Raw genomic sequence first — 18,176 nt, forward strand, 5'->3', positions numbered from 1 at the left:
TCAATGGAATCACCACTGCTGTATAGAAGTTAAAAAAAAAAAAAAAAAGCACTAATTTTTTTTGCCTCGTATACACAGAAAAAGAAAATTAAAAAAGTCATTTCTTTGTTTACAAAAGACTTACTTACACATACAATACTGTAAAAACAAAAATCAAAAAGTTACCAAGAAACAAAAAAACTGAAGCTGATAAATTACCCAAACAGAATAAAGACCTTTTACAAACTGATTTTTTTTTTTATTTTGCAAGGAATACATACCAGAAGATGACATGAAGTACAAGCATCTTAATTTTCTTTTGAGTGTTTAATTTTACTGTTATCAATGCAGGTAAAACCAGAATGCAATGCATTTTGCGAGCCATTTACAGGAGCAGAAAGCTACATACGCTCTTGCTTCATCTCAGCCTCCTCTTCTCTCCAATACGGCTCCATTACATACACTTGTATCAAGGATACCACAATCATTGAAAAATTCCTTGCAAGTACTCTGGAGGTTTTAGGTTTATAAACATGATGTATCAAGCCCACTCCCATCTAATGAATCCAGGTCCCTTTAGAAAATTGCACCACTTATTGTACTAGTGAACGTAATATGCTAAAACACTGGATGAATGTAAAGTTTCATGATGTGTTTCATCAATATACTTGGAATACAAAGTTCCTTCGTAAGTTTAACAATAAACTATTAGCACTGTCTTGACACACAGCACAGCACCATACAGCAGATGCAGAAGGCAGACCAAAGAGGAACAAACAGGAAAACAAGAAGTCAAAAGGTACAGTGGCCACATGCAATGTTCCTTGCCAGACAGATGTGCCACATTTGTTTTAGATAGAAGATAAAGCAGTAGTTGTGTTGAATATTGTGTACAACAAAATGGATATATTCAAAAAGTGAATTACCAAATATTAGCCTTTTCATGTGTCAGAAGTCACACCAATTGTATTATAGGCCCAGTTCATTAACTAACAAGGTAGAGCAGGCTGTTAATAGCTTCAGCATGAAGAACTCTTTGTTTTAGTAGCATTTAGCTGCCAGTAGTTTATCAAATAATTAAGAAGCCATCCAGTCCAGCAAACTCGTTGTATATGATAAGTTTGTTGAGGTCTTTATATTTTTTTTATTTTTTTCAAACTTGCCAGTGCCCATGAACCCAATCCTAACATACAATTCAACACTTCTTAAGTCCAGCTCATTATGTCTTAGGCATCACTGGAACACCTGATGGCTTGCTGCTTTTTTCCTGATAAAAAAGGTATGATGAAAAATGGCATCTGTTCTTAGTCACAAACATAAAAACATCAGAATTTACATCAGAAAAATCCTAGCTCATGTTCAACAGCATTTCCTGCTCTCAGGCCACTGACATTTGGTATTATAATCCCATATTTTCAGTGTCCTTTTATGTAGAAGCTTTTCCCCATCAAATGTATTATTTACATCTTGATTTAAAGTTACCATAAATATATGCAATATTAATGAGGATTCTTCATATACAGTGTTCTGTTTTAGACTAGATGGTGTATATCTTAAAGAACATTTGGATGTAAAGAGCTAATCTAGCAAGGAAAAACAGTATTACTTAGGCCAGCACTTATCAAGCTTTCTGTGGCCATGACCCACTGTGGCCACAGAAAGCATGCAATCACTGAAGTTACAGGCTGATGTTGTTTTGTTTACAGACCACCCACGTCGAGACCCAAAATGTGGATTTTACCATCCCCACTTGGGGTTGTGAAACACAATTGGGAAGCTCTGACTTAGGCCTTTACCCAATTAACAAGCATAGATTAGGTTTTGAGAATTACTTTACTGCTCTGTTTAAAACAAAAATACAGTATATATCTTCATTACAAATTACCATTATAAATGAAGGGAACATTGTTCTAGAATAGCTGCAACATCAGCAACTGAAACATGGTCAAAACTAAAACCAAACTATATTAACTGAATATTAGCAAGTCTCAACAAGCTATGTTGCCCACAAACATTTTTTTTCTTTGTTTTTTTTTTTTTATGTATCTCTTTCCTTGGCCGTGGTCAAATTACTATTGAACCTGATCTTCAGAACACACTGTACAACACAATGTAATGGGTTGACAAGGTAAAAGGTACAATACAGCAAGGACCTGCATCTACCTATCACGTATTTTAAAATAGATGTGATTAATTTGTAGCACTTCACCAGCATGCTAGTAACCACTTAAATATGAGTAGAATTTTGCAAAAAGTATTTTATCTAGGATTGGTTAAAAACCCAAATACTGAAACATCAGTTGAACTGATTTATGTTAAATGTCTGTGGGTAGCTTTACAAATACCAGCACCGACAACAATATTTCAAGATCTTAATATCTACAAATATCTAGGAGATGCCAATTAACAGTGTATTCTATATTTCTCCCTGTATTACAGATCTTTCTAAGTTTGCACAGATCTGTAGAGTCTTTTTACTCCATCTAATCCCACCTCTGTACTGTCATTCAAATTTTAAGCATTGTGTACACACAGTGTTTTCCTTCCATTTTTTTTGGTTTAGTTATGTAATTAAAATGTTTTTAATCTTTATATGGTAGCTAGTAATAGTATCACTCTTGTTTGGAAACAAAAAAAAAAAAAAGATCTCTTAAATTACATTACATAAAATGGAAAACAAAATCAAGCTAAAATCTCTTCCATTATCTGCTTGGTAGGATTGTAGGGAGTCCTTGAATTAATTTATATAAAAACCTTTGAAAATGGTATCAAGACTTGGTATTTTCTGACCATTAAAAAGGTAGTAAAATGAATTCTCTCTATTCATTAGACTGCTTGACTTTGCTATTATTTTCCCCAACCATATGCAGTCCTCTGCTATGAGCTGTGGCAAAAGGAAAAGCTGCACTGTTGCATGAATAACCTAGATGTGCAAGTCGTGATCGAGTTTTAATGCTACCTGGAGGTCTCCCTGGACTGACTTTGTATCCTGCAGCTTTAGTTGTGCCCAAAGGTCTGCCTGGACTTGTCTTAAATCCAGCTGCTTTGGTGGTCCCAAGGGGTCGGCCTGTGCTGGTTCTATATCCTGCAGATTTGGTGGTCCCCGATGGTCTGCCACGCTTACCAGACCTACTGAGGTTTTTCTTTTTCTTTAGATCATCTTTTGAATCTAAATTCCGGCTGCTTGTCGTTTGCAAGTGCGTTTCACTGAATGCTTCTTGCCTCTGGCAAGCACTGGGCTTCTGGCTCATTGTGTGGCTGTATTTGTTTTCCCGAGTTGAATACAAATCATACTGATCAGTCGTTCTCACGCTGTCTTCATTAAGGCATGATGTTTTGTCCGTCCCACAAAAAGGTGGATTACCACTTGCGACTGGACGCATCATCTTCTGGTAAAGAGATAAATGTAAAACATTAACATTACACAGAAGTCTTATATTATTTGATGATCATCAAATAACACTGCTTCCATAGTTGTACTTTGACCTCATCAGAATGAAGCATTTCTGCCAATACCACCCATTAATAGAAGATCTTTTGATGATAACTTGGACCAGTTTTAAATTACTTGACTTTCCAAATCCTAGCACAAGTTATACTACATATTCAGGTACAGAAAGTATTTCCATATCATGGAGGACAATCTAAAGTTTTGAATCCAAGGCAATGGGAGTGTGAAGCGATTTGGCCAAAGACACAAAGAATAACGAGGAGAAATAAGATTCCAACCCTGGTTTCCCCCGGAGTTCTCTACCCACCACTCTACTCAACCAGTATGGAATACAAAAGAATCCACTGAACAGAGGACAGCAAGGCATACTGGGAAAGGACCATCACATGCTGGTAAACATAGTCTCGTCTGTCAAGGCGATACATTAACTGTAGAGAAGGTGTAATGGTCAAGTATCATAACAGGAAACTTTAATATTCAAAAAAAGGACTTGAAAGATGCAGAACGTGCATATGAAGGCTTGATATGGGCCAATGTTAATCTTAACAAGTACACTGGCACTATTTTGCATGTGAGCCACTTAATATACAGTTAAGACCCACATGCAGAGGACAAGGCAAGAAATAATTGCTGCAATCTGCATTAAGTGCAATTTATTTAGCATGTCTTTAGCAGGAAATAGCTGGCTAATTAAATCAAGGATTAGTTCTAGGGGGAAAAAAAAACAATTTGTTTTCAGAGCACTCAAGGAAACCTATGTCAAAATGTTCTATTTTTATTTAGAAGTTGAATGTAGTGGGTGATAAAGAGTTTTACTTGGTTGGCAATTTTTTTTTCTAGGGATTTTGCTGTCTTCCAATGCAAGAACTTCACATTGCAACTAAAAATCTCAATGCAAGTTCAAGCAGAACATTTTTATTTGTAAGAAGACATTAAGGGGCTCATTTTCAAAGCACTTAGATATACAAAGTACCATAGTAACCAATGGTACTTTGTGTGTCTAACAACTTTGAAAATAAGCCCCTAAATTTAAAAGCTTTAATTTCTGCAAACATTTTGAGCCAAAAAAGGCAATACCATATTTGGAAATGATTTGAGTCAAGAAAAATAATCAAAGGGAAGCAAAATTCCTAACCAGTCACATGACTACCCTAGAACACACACGTACACAAACACTCTTTTCCTCATTCCCCTGCTCAAACACAGCAATGAAACCAACTTTCAGGGCTTGTCAACCCGAGTGTGTGCAAGATGGGGAGGGCTAAGTGAAGTCTTAAATTTCACTCTCTCTGAAATGTAGATTTCTATTTCTATACATCCCTTGATCCACACCACCAAAGCTAACTGGTGCAAAATGTCTAAAAACTAAATGCTGAAACACACACACACACGTCTGTTACAATTTACAGTCCAGTCCATACAAACCATACAGACCAAAAGCATAAACAAGTTTTACACCTGAATTTTTATTTTTAAATGCAAGAAAAAAAAATCTCTTCCTCCAGATTCTTGCCCAATTTATTTTTATTTGAAAAATCTCTCATGCCTTTTCATTTACAGCTCAAGGCAATTTACATTCAGGTATAGTAGGTACTTTCCTGTGCCCAGTGAACTTAATAATAGTGATGATGATGATGAAGTAACTTGTCCAAAGCCAAAAGGAGTAGCAGCAAGATTTGAAGCCTGGTTTCCCTGGTCTTTGGCCCACTGCTCTAACCACTAGGATTACTCCTCCACAAATAGATCCAGTGTCTCTGACCCACATTGGGTAAATATTAACAAATCCAATATTCAGCAGGTAACCAGTAAATATTAACAAATCCAATATTCAGCAGGTAACCAGTGCAAACGTGCTAGGAAAAAGATGAAAGCAGCACAGAGGCTGGAGAAAAAGAACTATAGAATTTCAAACATTTTCAAGGGAAGGAAAAAATTCAGATCATCATCATAATAGCTCAGCAGATGAAAAGAGCATTGAAAGAGGCACATTTCACAGATGATATTGCTGATAAGAAGAGAAGCAAGTAGAAATGGGGGGGGGGGGTAAGTAAGGAGGAGGGATTGGAAATTACACCAGAGTTCCAAGCCAAGCCTAAAAGTGCTCAGCGGCCCACAGAATGATAGCAGGTAAAGTCAACTTTCCAAGTTATCAACTTTTGGGAAAATAAAATCAGCAAAAGCATCATTTTCACAAAGAAACCACTTTTTAGCTCTTTACAGTTTGCTGATTTTCAAGATAATGTTTCTCTTAGTTTTATATCCGAGCCTCTGGTTTATTGTCAAGTCTCCTACTTCAAAACATTATAGCTATTTACGTAGCTTTCACAACGTGGACTGCCATTAATTCAGGGACACAAGTTTTTGATAGTCAATCAGCACTGCAACATAACATCATAAGAACAGCCATAATGGGTTAGACCAGTGGTCAATCTAGCCCAGTATCCTGCTTCCTATTATTGTGGCCAATCCAGGTCACAAGTACCTGGCAGAAACCCAAATAGTGGCAAGATTCCATGCTGCCAATTCCAGGGCAAGCAGAGGCTTCCCCGTGTCTGTCTCAATAACAAGACTACAGACTTTTCTTCCAGGAACTTGTCCAAACCTTTTTTAAACCCAGAAATACTAATTGCTACATCCTCCAGCAAAAGTTCAACTGACATTTATTTTTCTCAAGCATAAAACAAGAGCCACTGGAATCTTGAAAAACGCCAACATTTGAAGTAAATTTGTCATAGGAAAAAGTTCAAAAAGAACTTACTAAAAATAAGAAATACATTTTTTGGGAGGAGAAAAAAAAACAACTAAAATGAAACTGCATATCGACACCTAACACATCTATCTCAATCATTTTAGCAGCAGGTTGTGGACTTTTATATTACTTAATATCTCTTCTAGTATTCCAGCCTGCTCTTCCTGTAGCATCTTTTGTAGTATTATCCTTCATTATTACAGATAATCACAAGTATAACAAGGACAAACTATATGCAAAAGATGCATTCTCACACATCAATTTGTCTTTCCAGCAACTCTATTACAGACATCCCTCCAGAAGGATTTTTAGGCCACCAGATGACTAATTTCATAAAACATGTTAACCACTTTCCACAGTCATTTAGCCTCATCCCTAAGTGATTTAAGGCTCCAAAAGAATAAGTCGCCAATGAAAAAAATTATGTTTTCTTCCGTAAAGGATTTTTAGACCACCAGATGACTCTCATAAAACATGTTAACCACTTTCCACACTTAAAATAAGTAATTTAGCCTCATCCCTACATGATTTAAGACTCCAAGAGAATAAGTCACCAATGAATAAAAAAATCATGTTTTCTTCCGAATTTTATACATACAGCAACCACTTTCCACACTTAAAATAAGTCATTTAGCCTCACCCCTACATGATTTAAGACTCCAAGAGAATAAGTCACCAATGAATAAAAAATCATGTTTTCTTCTGTATTTTATACATACAGCTGCTCTAGTACAAGAAGTCTCATCCCTATGGCTACTGTGCCATTCTTGGCAGGTAAATGCTGCAAGACACTTTCCATCCAATGCAAGGTTGTGATATGTTTAACAATTGCAGCATTTTAGAAACTAAGTACAACTAGCATAATTACATTAACTGCGCTGGCTGGAAGGCCTGACAGCACACCTCTGGTGTGTGGTACCCATAGATACTTAAAAAAAAAAAAAAGTTCATACTGTGATGAAGAACAACCATTAAGCTCATGATCCTACCAGGATATCCACAATGAATATTCATGAGAGAGATCTGCATGCAGTGGAGGCAGTGCATGCAAATCTCATGAATATTCACTGAGGATATCCTGAAAACCTGAATGGCTGGGGTGCCTCCTGACTCATGTTTGGGAACCACTAAACCATAGCTGTAAAACTGTAGAAATAGGCCTCTAATGCTGCATACTTGATGAATGACCATTACCAAAGCAAACTACCTCTACTCATTCTCAAATCAGCTAAATACTATATTATTGCTTGGTTGTATCTTATGAGGCAGAAACCAGTAATTTTGTTGACGCTGTCATATTAAAAAAAAAAAAAAAAGATCGGGGTTAAGGGCTCTTGGGGCACCAGTGGGCAAACAGAAGAGATACAACCCTCTCAGGGAGTGGACTTTATTCCATCATTTCTGAAGTAGGGTTAATTTTTTTTTTTTTACCTCGTAAGGGAGTAAATAACACATCTAAACAGAGAAGACGTGTACTGAGCTAGCACCACTAAAAGGCCAACCAGATCAACATGAAAGAGAAAAAGCATAAACAGGTTTAACAGTAAACATTAACGAAGTCACAAGCACCACCTCAACTCTGCAGTACTAGGCCTTCACTGTTTGAAACCCCAAAGTTAAACGGAGGACTGAAGTGGAAGGCAGTGTCGCAGGTGCAGACGATACTCCTAGAAAAGAAGGTTTGGATGAAGAGAGGGAAGAAAGGGAGACCGCCTGAGCACAGAGCAGAAGGGGGGCAGGTAAGACACGACTCACCCTCTGTGGGAGAAGCAACAGCTCCTTCTTAGCGGCCTGACGCTCGCTCGCCGTCCGAAGAAGCTGCTCCCCGCCACCTCTCTTTGGCAGCTTGACCGGCGTCCACTTCCTCTTGCTGCTGCGCTCCACGACCGCGGTGGGAACTACGGGGCGACCGCTCGGTTAAGCCGCCCACACTACGTTCTCCATGGAAAGAATAACAGAAGAATTAAAACAAAAAAAAAACAACAACAACCAATAATAGTAACAGAAAATAGCGCACACGCACAAAACCCCCCACCCCCCCTAAAACCGGGAACCGAGCAGGACCCTTTAGCGCAGCTCCGTCAACGCGGCGGCCATTTTAAGATTGGCCAGGGCAGGACTCCGCTCCGGCCGGCGACGAATCGCATCATCACGCGCACAGCGTCATCGTGTCTATAAAGTTGCCTGTGTTTTGAAGGCTTCGCGCCGGAAGTGCAGCAAACGGAGCCTGGGCGGGACTTCGGTCTTTTCGTTACTGCGTTTTAGGGACGAGAAGTCGGGCTAATATTAGCAAGATTCTTTTGCGCCCCCTCCGCCTCTCCAAACAATGAGGCCGAGCGATCTTCCTTTCCATTGCAGGAGTTTGTTATTATTACTTTAGAGAGAGCTTAAGAGGAGATAGTGCCATTGTTTCCTGCCGTTTTGTATGCAAGGTTTTTCGGAGAATCACAGAGGCACAGAGTCCTGCAACTTAAAAAAAAAAAAAAAAAAAAAATTATACACACACCGGTGTGAAAAAGTCCTGCATCATCACCTGTGCGATAACAGTGATCTCGGACCAGCTTTCTACTCACATGTAGAGTGGAGAATATTGCATATGCCATTTTATTCAGAATTCAAGTTTGCATCAGTCGGTTTTCTGATATTTTTCAACTCCTGTAATGGTTTTTATCCTGCCCATTGTTGTTCCATTAGGAGCTTCTAGATTTGATGCATTTTCGGATGGAAATGAACCAATAGTGTTGAGAGCTTTCTAACAGGTGAAAAATAACACAAAATAAAAAGGAGATATACGTATATCATTTTTAATAGAAAAATTACACAAAAAATTAAGAGTGACTTCAAAAAAAAAGATTGCATTGGAGGCTAAAACACATAAAATTATTTTTAGGTATATTACAAGCAGGAAGCCGGCAAAAGAATCAGTTGCACTGCTAGATGACCAAGGAGTAAAAGGGGTGATCAGGGAAGACAAAACCGTAGCGGAGAGATTAAATGAATTCTTTGCTTCGGTCTTCACCAAGGAAGATTTGGGTGGGATACCGGTGCCGCAAATGGTATTCGAAGCTGACAAGTCGAAGAAACTTAATGAATTCTTTGTAAAACTGGAGAATGTAATGGGGCAGTTCTACAAACTGAAGAGTAGCAAATCTCCTGGACCGGATGGTATTCATCCCAGAGTACTGATAGAACTGAAAAATAAGCTTGCAGAGCTATTGTTAGAAATATGTAATTTATCCTTAAAATCGAGCGTGGTGGCCAATGTAACGCTGATTTTTTAAAAAGATTCCAGAGGCGATCCGGGAAATTATAGACCGGTGAGTCTGACGTTGGTGCCGGGCAAAATGGTAGAGACTATTATTAAGAACAAAATTACAGAGCATTTTCAAAAGCATGGATTAATGAGAAAGTCAACATGGATTTAGTGAAGGGAAATCTTGCCTCACCAATCTACTACATTTCTTTGAAGGGGTGAACAAACATGTGGATAAAGGGGAGCCGGTTGATATTGTGTATCTGGATTTTCAGAAGGCGTTTGACAAAGTACCGCATGAAAGACTCCAGAGGAAATTGGAGAGTCATGGGATAGGAGGTAGTGTTCTATTGTGGATTAAAAACTGGTTAAAAGATAGAAACAGAGAGTAGGGTTAAATGGTCAGTATTCTCAATGGAGAAGGGTAGTTAGTGGGGTTCCCCAGGGGTCTGTGCTCGGACCGCTGCTTTTTAACATATTTATAAATGACCTAGAGATGGGAGTAACTAGTGAGGTAATTAAATTTGCTGATGACACAAAGTTATTCAAAGTTGTTAAATCGCGGGAGGATTGTGAAAAATTACAAGCGGACCTTATGAGACTGGGCGTCTAAATGGCAGATGACATTTAATGTGAGCAAGTGCAAAGTGATGCATGTGGGAAAGAGGAACCTGAATTATAGCTATGTCATTCAAGGTTCCATGTTAGGAGTCACGGACCAAGAAAGGGATCTAGGTGTCGTCATTGATGATACGTTGAAACCTTCTGCTCAGTGTGCTGCTGCGGCTAAGAAACCAAATAGAATGTTAGATATTATTAGGAAAGGAATGGAAAACAAAAATGAGGATGTTATAATGCCTTTGTTTCGCTCCATGGTGCAACCGCACCTCGAATATTGTGTTCAATTCTGGTCACTGCATCTCAAAAAAGATATAGTGGAATTAGAAAAGGTGCAGAGAAGGGTGACGAAAATGATAAAGGGGATGGGACGACTTCCCTATGAGGAAAGGCTAAAGCGGCTAGGGCTCTTCAGCTTGGAAAAAAGGCGGCTGAGGGGAGATATGATAGAGGTCTATAAAATAATGAGTGGAGTTGAACGGGTAGATGTGAAGCGTCTGTTCACGCTTTCCAAAAATACTAGGACACGGGGGCATGCGATGAAGCTACAATGTAGTAAATTTAAAACAAATCTGGGAAAATTTTTCTTCACTCAACATGTAATTAAACTCTGGAATTCGTTGCCAGAGAATGTGGTAAAGGCGGTTAGCTTAGCGGAGTTTAAAAAAAGGTTTGGACGGCTTCCTAAAGGAAAAGTCCATAGATCATTATTAAATGGACTTCTGGGATAAGCAGTATAAAATGTTTTCTACATTTTAGCAGCTGTGTGTAAATTAGTCCTGCATTCATTTTGTGTGTTGTACTTTCACAAGTTTCATAGTGGAAACACATGCCCTATGTAAGTAACATGGTTGTGAATTCCATCGAGGACAGCCAAGAATAACATTTGCATAGGGGGGAGAGATGAATAAGTAGCTGTCACCAAGTATATGGAAATGAAGGGACAATGTAGTACACCTTCTTGAAGGGAGAAACATGATCTTTTTAGCCAGATCAATGAGTTTCACAGCAGTGTTCTGTACAATCTGGAGCCATTTAAGGACAGAATCACATACTATTTTATAAGATAGTGCAATAATACACCCCCCTCCTAGAATAAAAACTAGGATTGTACCAATGTATGTATGTTTAACTTCAGGAATATCTGGCTTCCTCCATAGAAGTACTCTACTGGATCCTCCCAAAGCTCTGGTTCTTTAGCTGTTCAACCATAGTTTCAGTAGAGACCCTTCCCATTAACAGTAGCAGTGGGGAGAGTAGTAGCACTATGCACTGTCTTACAGAGGACCTAGGTATGATTCTTCCATTCCCTAGGGCAATGGTTCCCAAACCTGGTCCTGGAGGCACCCCAGCCAGTCTGGTTTTCAGGATATCCACAATGAATATTCATGAGAGAGATTTGCATTTAGTAGAGGCAGTGCATGCAAATCTCTTCACGAATATTCATTGTGGATATCCTGAAAACCAGACTGGCTGGGGTGCCTCCAGGACCAGGTTTGGAAACCACTGCCCTAGGTTGACAATGCTTTGTAGTTACTGAAGGAGTCGTCAAAGGCATTGGGCAAGAATGATGCCTTGTGACTATGCAGTGTTCCCCTTTCCCAGCTGAGAACTGTGAATGAAGGCTCATTGTATCAAACTGCAGCCTGGTTATAACAGAGCTGGAAGTCCAAAGAAGAAAGAGGAAACTGCCTGGTCAACTAAAATTCTAGTAAATTGCAATTATGAAAAACAATCCAGCTGTTTAAAAAAATGGAAAAGTAAAATATGAAAATAATTGTAGTTTCAACTTGATAAACTGAAATAAATTTGCCTGAATGGTAAAAGAGTCATAGGGTGTAGTGAGTACAAATGACAAACCCAACTGTAACACAGTTACCTCCTCAGATGTTAAAAGGCAGGTAGACAAATTGAATACAGTGTTTGTTGTTCTTGACCGCCCAAGCTTTGCTGGTGGGATTGCTCCTGATGTTTTGTTCACATCAGTCTAAAGTTGTAAAAATGATTCAGGTAGAGCAGTTCAACAGTTACTCAGTTTCACAACATTTTTACAATTGTGACGGATTTAACATTTTCAGATTCCACTCGAACTTGAACTGACTTTAGCAGCACAAGTGTGCAATGATGGGTAGGGTGGTTGCTGCTTTTTTGGTGAGCACGTGGTTCTGAGCACACTTTACATATTTACATTAATACTTGTATTATATGAAAATAAAAAAATATTTTAGTGTATTAGGCACCTCGATCCTTTTTTTAATAAGGAATATTCATAAGATATATTTGCACAGATTGTTTCCACTGTATGCAAATATACATTTGATGAATGATTACCGACTTATTCTCCCTCCCCCATCAAGAGCCCAATGGGAATCCACCCATTCGTCAGCTTTTTTTCATTTTGGCCCCTTCAATGTGGAACAAACTCCCGTTGCAACTTTGTTCAGAGCTCACAAAAATATGTCAAAGCAGGCCTAAAAACCTATAAGCTTTTGAGATGCCATTAAGATTTTTGGGAGGATAGTCTTTACTGTGACCCTTTCCCTTCCCTACTGTTGTATGAGTGTTTTTGTCTTTCCTTTTAAAGATGGAGCTCTTTTCATTTCTTTAATGTGATTTTATTATGCATCGCCTAGCCTTGGCTTGTCCAATATTGGTGATATATCAAGTTTTACGAATAAACATATTTATTAGGGATGTCTGAAAACCCGTTTTGCAACCCTCCAAGATTACACTTTGATACCCTGTGTGTTGAGGATCATACTGGGCCACTATTGGTTTTCCCCAACTGCATACAGGGAGATGTAGTCCTGATCTTCTTAAGGAACTCAGTAGGAAAACTAGAGCTAATCAGGACTAAGTTCACACAAATGTATTATTAACAACCTTATACAGACACCACAAGGGCTGGCTCAACTTGCCCTCCTGGACATAGAGCTATAAGACCATGCCAGTTATATAATGTTTGTTTCTCTCCCTTGAGATTGTTTTTGCCAACGAGATGTTTCATTTTAAACTAGGAACAAAGCCCTTCCTAAGTATTTATTTTGTTTATTCTTTTTATCCACTGTGTCAAAGAATACTCTGTTCTTATTTAAGAAATTGAATGTTATAGAAGCCCCAAATAGTCCAGTTACCATTTTACTAAATAGCTTTTGAAAAATCTTTTAATTTTAAGATGTAAACAAGACAAAACAAATTTTATTACTATAGCTCTGTACTCCTGCAAGCCAGAGTGTCAAAATAATTTCTTCAAAATAATATGTTGCAGAGGTTGGCAGCCCAATATTATATCTTTAAGTTTGAGAGGGGAAGCCCTTCCCCCTCCCCCGGGTTGACAATATTAACATCTTCATTATCTGTGTTTTTTTTTTCCTTACCCAAATATTTGACAATGAGCTCTTCAAATAAACTGTCAGTGATTACACAGGGGATTGACATTATAACAGTCTTAGAGCCATGGTTACTAAGCCGCACTGTAGGCATGCTAACGTTTTTAGCGTGCGCTAATGGTAGAGATACTCATGGGTGACTCTGGCATTAGCGCATGCAAATTTTTAGTGCACGCTAATAAGTTTGTGCACCTACAGCACAGCTTAGTAAATAGGGCCCTTAGTGCTATAATTCAATTTTATAATGTTGACTCTAGTATTTAAGGACTTTGCCAGAAAGTGTCAAAATTATTTATCCAATTTATAGGCAAGAGATACATTTTTCAGAATAATCCACTTGAACAAATTTTGATCTAAAACTTCAAATTATTTAAGTTACAACGTACTAAAAGGATTAAAATTAGTTTTATTCACAGTTTAAATGTTGAAGTAGGTACAAACAAATTTAAATGACAGACTTGGTCAGAACTGGGCTATTTCGAGTGAGTGTATAAAGAAGTTTTTGGATTTAAATCAAAACACCTGTTTCTTGCAAAACTGAGAAAGAAACTAAAAAAAAAAAAATAGATCTTCATTTACAATAAACATGTAAACCGCATAGATCACAAAGCCACAGCGTTCAACATGCCAGCAGTGTACAGCAAGTCTCTGTATGTTTATAAAACTTTGTATCTTCCTTTGTTGGTTGGTTGATATGAATTTTGCTGCAAAAAAAAAAAAAAAAGTCAAAATACAAACATGGTTGGAAAGATTTAGAGTAACGACACTACAAAACAAATGTGCATGCAAGTTGTCCCATAGAGACTGGATTAAGGATGCCATGCCCTCCCACTGCTATAAAAGGCAGATGACGGATTCTGGATAAAACTAAGGGGTCCTTTTACTAAGGTGCACTGAAAAATGGCTTGCGGTAGTGTAGGCGTGGGTTTTGGGTGCACCCATCCATTTTTCAGCGCACCTGTAAAAAAGGAGTTTTTAAATTTTTGCCGAAAATGGACATGCCGCAAAATCAAAATTGCTGCGTGTCCATTTTGGGTCTGCGACCTTACCGCCAGCCATTGACCTAGCAGTAAAGTCTCACGCAGTAACCAGGCAGTAATGACCTATGCACGACAAATGGCACTTGGAGCGCATCCGAAAATAAAAATTACTTTTCAGCCATGCATATCAGTCGCGCTGCAAAAATTAAATTACTGCCAAGAGCCACATGGTAGCCGTGCGGTAACTCCATTTTAGCATGCGTTGGGCATGCATAGACGCTTATGCGGCTTAGTAAAAGGGCCCCTTTGACACAAACTGTCACCATGTCACTTGGAGGGCAGAGGAGAGGGCAGGAGTCAGCTAAGCCTTATAGAGACACCAAGTTTATGTGCCATTATTTTACAAAAGGGCCCCTTCCAATCCTTTCTGGAATTATTGAGAAGCTGAGTAAATCAGCCAAGACAGGCAGGTCTCAGGCAACTGTGATCTGTATCGTCAACATAGTCAATGTATACACCCATGAAACAAACATACTTTCAAAGAGAAGTGTCTTCTGTAAGAACTTAAAAACAATGAAAATATACCACTTAGTTTCAGTTAAAATACTATAATTCATTGCTGGAAAAACACAGATGTTGATAATGAAAGACAAGTCACTCTTCCAATTAGCAACAGTCTGTAGATCGATAATTTGCATAAACTATTAGAGCGCAATGTAAATTTGGCATATGGGACAACATTTACTGAACACACCTGTCTATACATAGGTACAGAGGAAAAAATAAATACACAAACATTTTACTCACCAGTCTAATAAGTTCTTCTTTAATAAGCCTGGTAATTTCTGCTTTGGCTTTCTGTACAGCCAGTTCATTAGCACCTAGTAGGCAAGATAATAGGAAAATAAAACACTGTATGTAAGTAAATGCAAGTTGGATTTCTCTATCTAAAGTGGAATTCTCAGAACACACATCATGGATCATTTTCGGTAAGACTGTGCAGGGCAGCAAAAGACATTTAAAACTTGTTTGCAATTATAGGTTGAACTACAAGTACACTTCTTGCCTTTTTGTCAATAAAAAAAAAATGTCTTGCTATGAGTCAGGGGATTCTGGCATTTTTTTGTTGCGTTCTTAGGAGTCTTATTTTCCATTTTTTAAATACAAAAGATAACAAAAGTCATGTTCTAAACAGTTTTAAAAAGCTCTCAAATGATACCACCTTGCTTGAATAAAAAACAAGGTACTTTGAGCTATCATTGCCTCAATTGACTAACCACCCACAGCCATGAAACAGTGATTTTAAAGGCTATGGTAGCTACTCAAGGAAGCAGAATCGTTTTGTGATGCAGCTAGGGTCAGCAGGACACTGAGAATCTTGGTATTACTCCCTCCATGCCACTATGGAGGACATTTAACCGAGATTTGCTCTGTAGCACTTACTTTCTATGGCTAAGTAAATCTTCCGCTCTCCTTCTTTCGGATCCTTCCCAGGAGGGAAATATGTTCCTCTGATGGTAATGGCAGCTTCGGAGTATTCACCTATTCTCTGCAATGCTTCCTTGGAGGTAACCTTCCACCTAGCAGTCTGGAAAAGGGAAGGGGGGAAAAAATGCTAACAGACTATTTAAGAGAAAGATTAGAATATACAGCTAACTAAATGTAGGGCTGTCTTTTAAAAATATGAACGTCTGCCCTTGTGGATCAAAGTCCCCTTCCTAGAAACATGAACCCTTCATGGGTCAGTAAGAGTCATCCTCATAAAGCATTATCATTTTTCTTCTTTCTAGGACACAGGCTCCCAGAACTGTCCTGGTGACATCACTGACCGTTAGCTTTTCAGGATATCCATAATGAAGGTGTATGAGAAATTAGGTCTTTAATTTATACCAATATATCTAGTGCATTTCTATCAAAAATATTGTGAAAACATGACTGGTTTTGGGGTCTCAGTAGGATAGGTTTGGGCAAGGCCAAGTACATTTACCTAAACCTTGAAGTCAAAAAGACAGGAAAATCCTGAACCTGGTTGTGTGTGGCTGGCTGTGCACAGTGCTATTCAAAATCAAGTTTAGCTGCTCTTTTCAAAAGGAGCCAATTCTAAAATAAAGGCATGCAAGCAGCCGCTTCGGAAGGAAAATTCCAGACTGAACACAAGAAGCAAAACCATCCCTATTTTTTTTTTTTTACATTTGTACCCCGCGCTTTCCCACGCATGGCAGGCTCAATGCGGCTTACATATTGTATACAGGTACTTATTTGTACCTGGGGTAATGGAGGGTTAAGTGACTTGCCCAGAGTCACAAGGAGCTGCCTGTGCCTGAAGTGGGAATCAAACTCAGTTCCCCAGGACCAAAGTCCACCACCCTAACCACTAGGCCACTCCTCCACTCCACTGAAAGCCAGTCAAAGTCAGCAGGATGACAGAAAATCTCTGCTCTCCTCCTCCCACCACTATCTCAGCACTTTCTACACTGTAGCCCCACTTCCCTCACAGAAAAGACGGCAAAACTTTGACTTGCCTGAGGGAAATCATTAATCTCCAATTCCTCTTCATATCTCTTAAAGGATTCATTTTGCCCTGCTTCTTGTTTCTCCTCCTCCTGTTTCTCCACAGGCACATAGTTAAGCTTAGCATTGATCTTCTCAGCCAGTTGCTCTGCAATGGTTTTCGCTGATACTGTGGGTGCCTGAATGGTGCCACCTCTCAGAACAGCGTTTGTAGCTTGCTGCATAACATCCTGTGGCAAAAAAAAAAAAAAAATCAGATGTACTGACTAGATCTGCAGAATAGCTAGAAACAAATACAGAGCTCAATCGACCCAAATTCTTTAATTAAAATTTTCTATACTGCCTACAAGACCAAAAGCTATCAAAGCGTTGTACATTCAGATACAGTAGTTATTTTTCTGTCCTTGGAGGGTTAAGTGACTTGCCCAAGATCATGAGGAGCTGCCATGGGAATTGAACTAGGCTCCCCTGGTTCTCAGCCCACAGCTCTAAACCATTAGCCTACTCCTCCACTCTTCTTCCAACATGTCTGTAAAATACTGAGTCATATGGTCTCTGTGTTTGTTATTTGTAGCTTGCAGGAAGCAGCTGCTGTTGGGAACAACCAGTCAGAATGAACTATTGCTCGTTCTATCATCACAGAATGAATGGTTGTTTTTTAGTTGGTTAGTGCTAGCACTCCAAAAAGAGCAGCCTACACAACTACAGCTAAGAGAAAAATGTATATTTCTAAGTCAAAAACAGTGAGCAAATTCAAAAATGCTTGAGATAGACACAGGAGATGCCTAAATAGAAAGAGAATGGAGACACAACGCGGGTGTTATCTTGGGCATGAGCAGTGGGAACTGAGGCTGAAGCTGGACAGATTTCTAGTCTGTGTCCTGTAAATGGCAAAAGACTGAAAGAAGATTAGCCAAATCCAGCATGGGGGAACTGAGGCCAGTGCTGAACAGACTTCTATGGTCTGTGTCCCGCAAATGGGAAAAGACTGCAAGAAGATTTGGCAGTTACAGCACTGGGGGAATGGAGGCCAATGCTGTACAGACTTTTATGATGTGTCCCACAAGTGGCAAAAAAACAGATGAAGCTTTGGCAATTCCAGTGTTGTAGATCACTTTATTGCTACATGCTGCAAGTGAAGGTGCTGTGCAGCTCAGGGGGAGAGGAAGACGTCTTGACTGGTAAGTAAGTAGAATACTGTCAGCAATACTGGTTGTAACCACATATCATTCTCATTATGTTTCAC

General features: G+C 38.9%; 2 protein-coding genes and 1 long non-coding RNA gene across 5 annotated transcripts in view; 1 reads left to right on the forward strand and 2 right to left on the reverse strand.

Annotated features, from left to right (window-relative positions):
* Positions 1 to 241: 241 nt before the first annotated feature.
* On the reverse strand, positions 242 to 8,291 carry C8H5orf24 (chromosome 8 C5orf24 homolog). 3 transcript variants are annotated; one of them, XM_030212178.1, is made up of 3 exons: positions 7,935 to 8,291; positions 2,939 to 3,368; positions 242 to 1,246 (listed from the first exon to the last, which is right to left on the reverse strand). In XM_030212178.1, the coding sequence occupies exons 2-3, from the start codon at positions 3,363 to 3,365 to the stop codon at positions 1,206 to 1,208; spliced, it is 468 nt and encodes a 155-aa protein (XP_030068038.1). In that variant the 5' UTR covers positions 3,366 to 3,368; positions 7,935 to 8,291; the 3' UTR covers positions 242 to 1,205. The 3 variants fall into 3 exon arrangements, with proteins under 3 accessions (XP_030068038.1, XP_030068037.1, XP_030068036.1); XM_030212177.1 differs by having other exon boundaries at positions 242 to 3,365; XM_030212176.1 differs by having other exon boundaries at positions 242 to 3,368.
* Positions 8,292 to 8,734: 443 nt separating this feature from the next.
* Positions 8,735 to 17,818, forward strand: LOC115476053. Its single transcript, XR_003943130.1, has 3 exons — positions 8,735 to 8,812; positions 13,087 to 13,096; positions 17,804 to 17,818. It is a non-coding gene; the product is annotated as an uncharacterized LOC115476053 (long non-coding RNA).
* Positions 13,826 to 18,176, reverse strand: part of DDX46 (DEAD-box helicase 46) — a 51,958-nt gene continuing 47,607 nt past the window's right edge. The window contains exons 20-23 of the mRNA XM_030212175.1: positions 16,942 to 17,160; positions 15,863 to 16,007; positions 15,227 to 15,300; positions 13,826 to 14,143 (exon numbers count right to left, since the gene is read on the reverse strand). Of these exons, the coding sequence (XP_030068035.1) occupies positions 14,096 to 14,143; positions 15,227 to 15,300; positions 15,863 to 16,007; positions 16,942 to 17,160 (486 nt within the window). The 3' untranslated portion in view covers positions 13,826 to 14,095. The remainder of the gene's footprint in view (positions 14,144 to 15,226; positions 15,301 to 15,862; positions 16,008 to 16,941; positions 17,161 to 18,176) is intronic.

This window comes from Microcaecilia unicolor, chromosome 8 (genome assembly GCF_901765095.1).
Source record: "Microcaecilia unicolor chromosome 8, aMicUni1.1, whole genome shotgun sequence".
Lineage (NCBI taxonomy): Eukaryota > Metazoa > Chordata > Amphibia > Gymnophiona > Siphonopidae > Microcaecilia > Microcaecilia unicolor.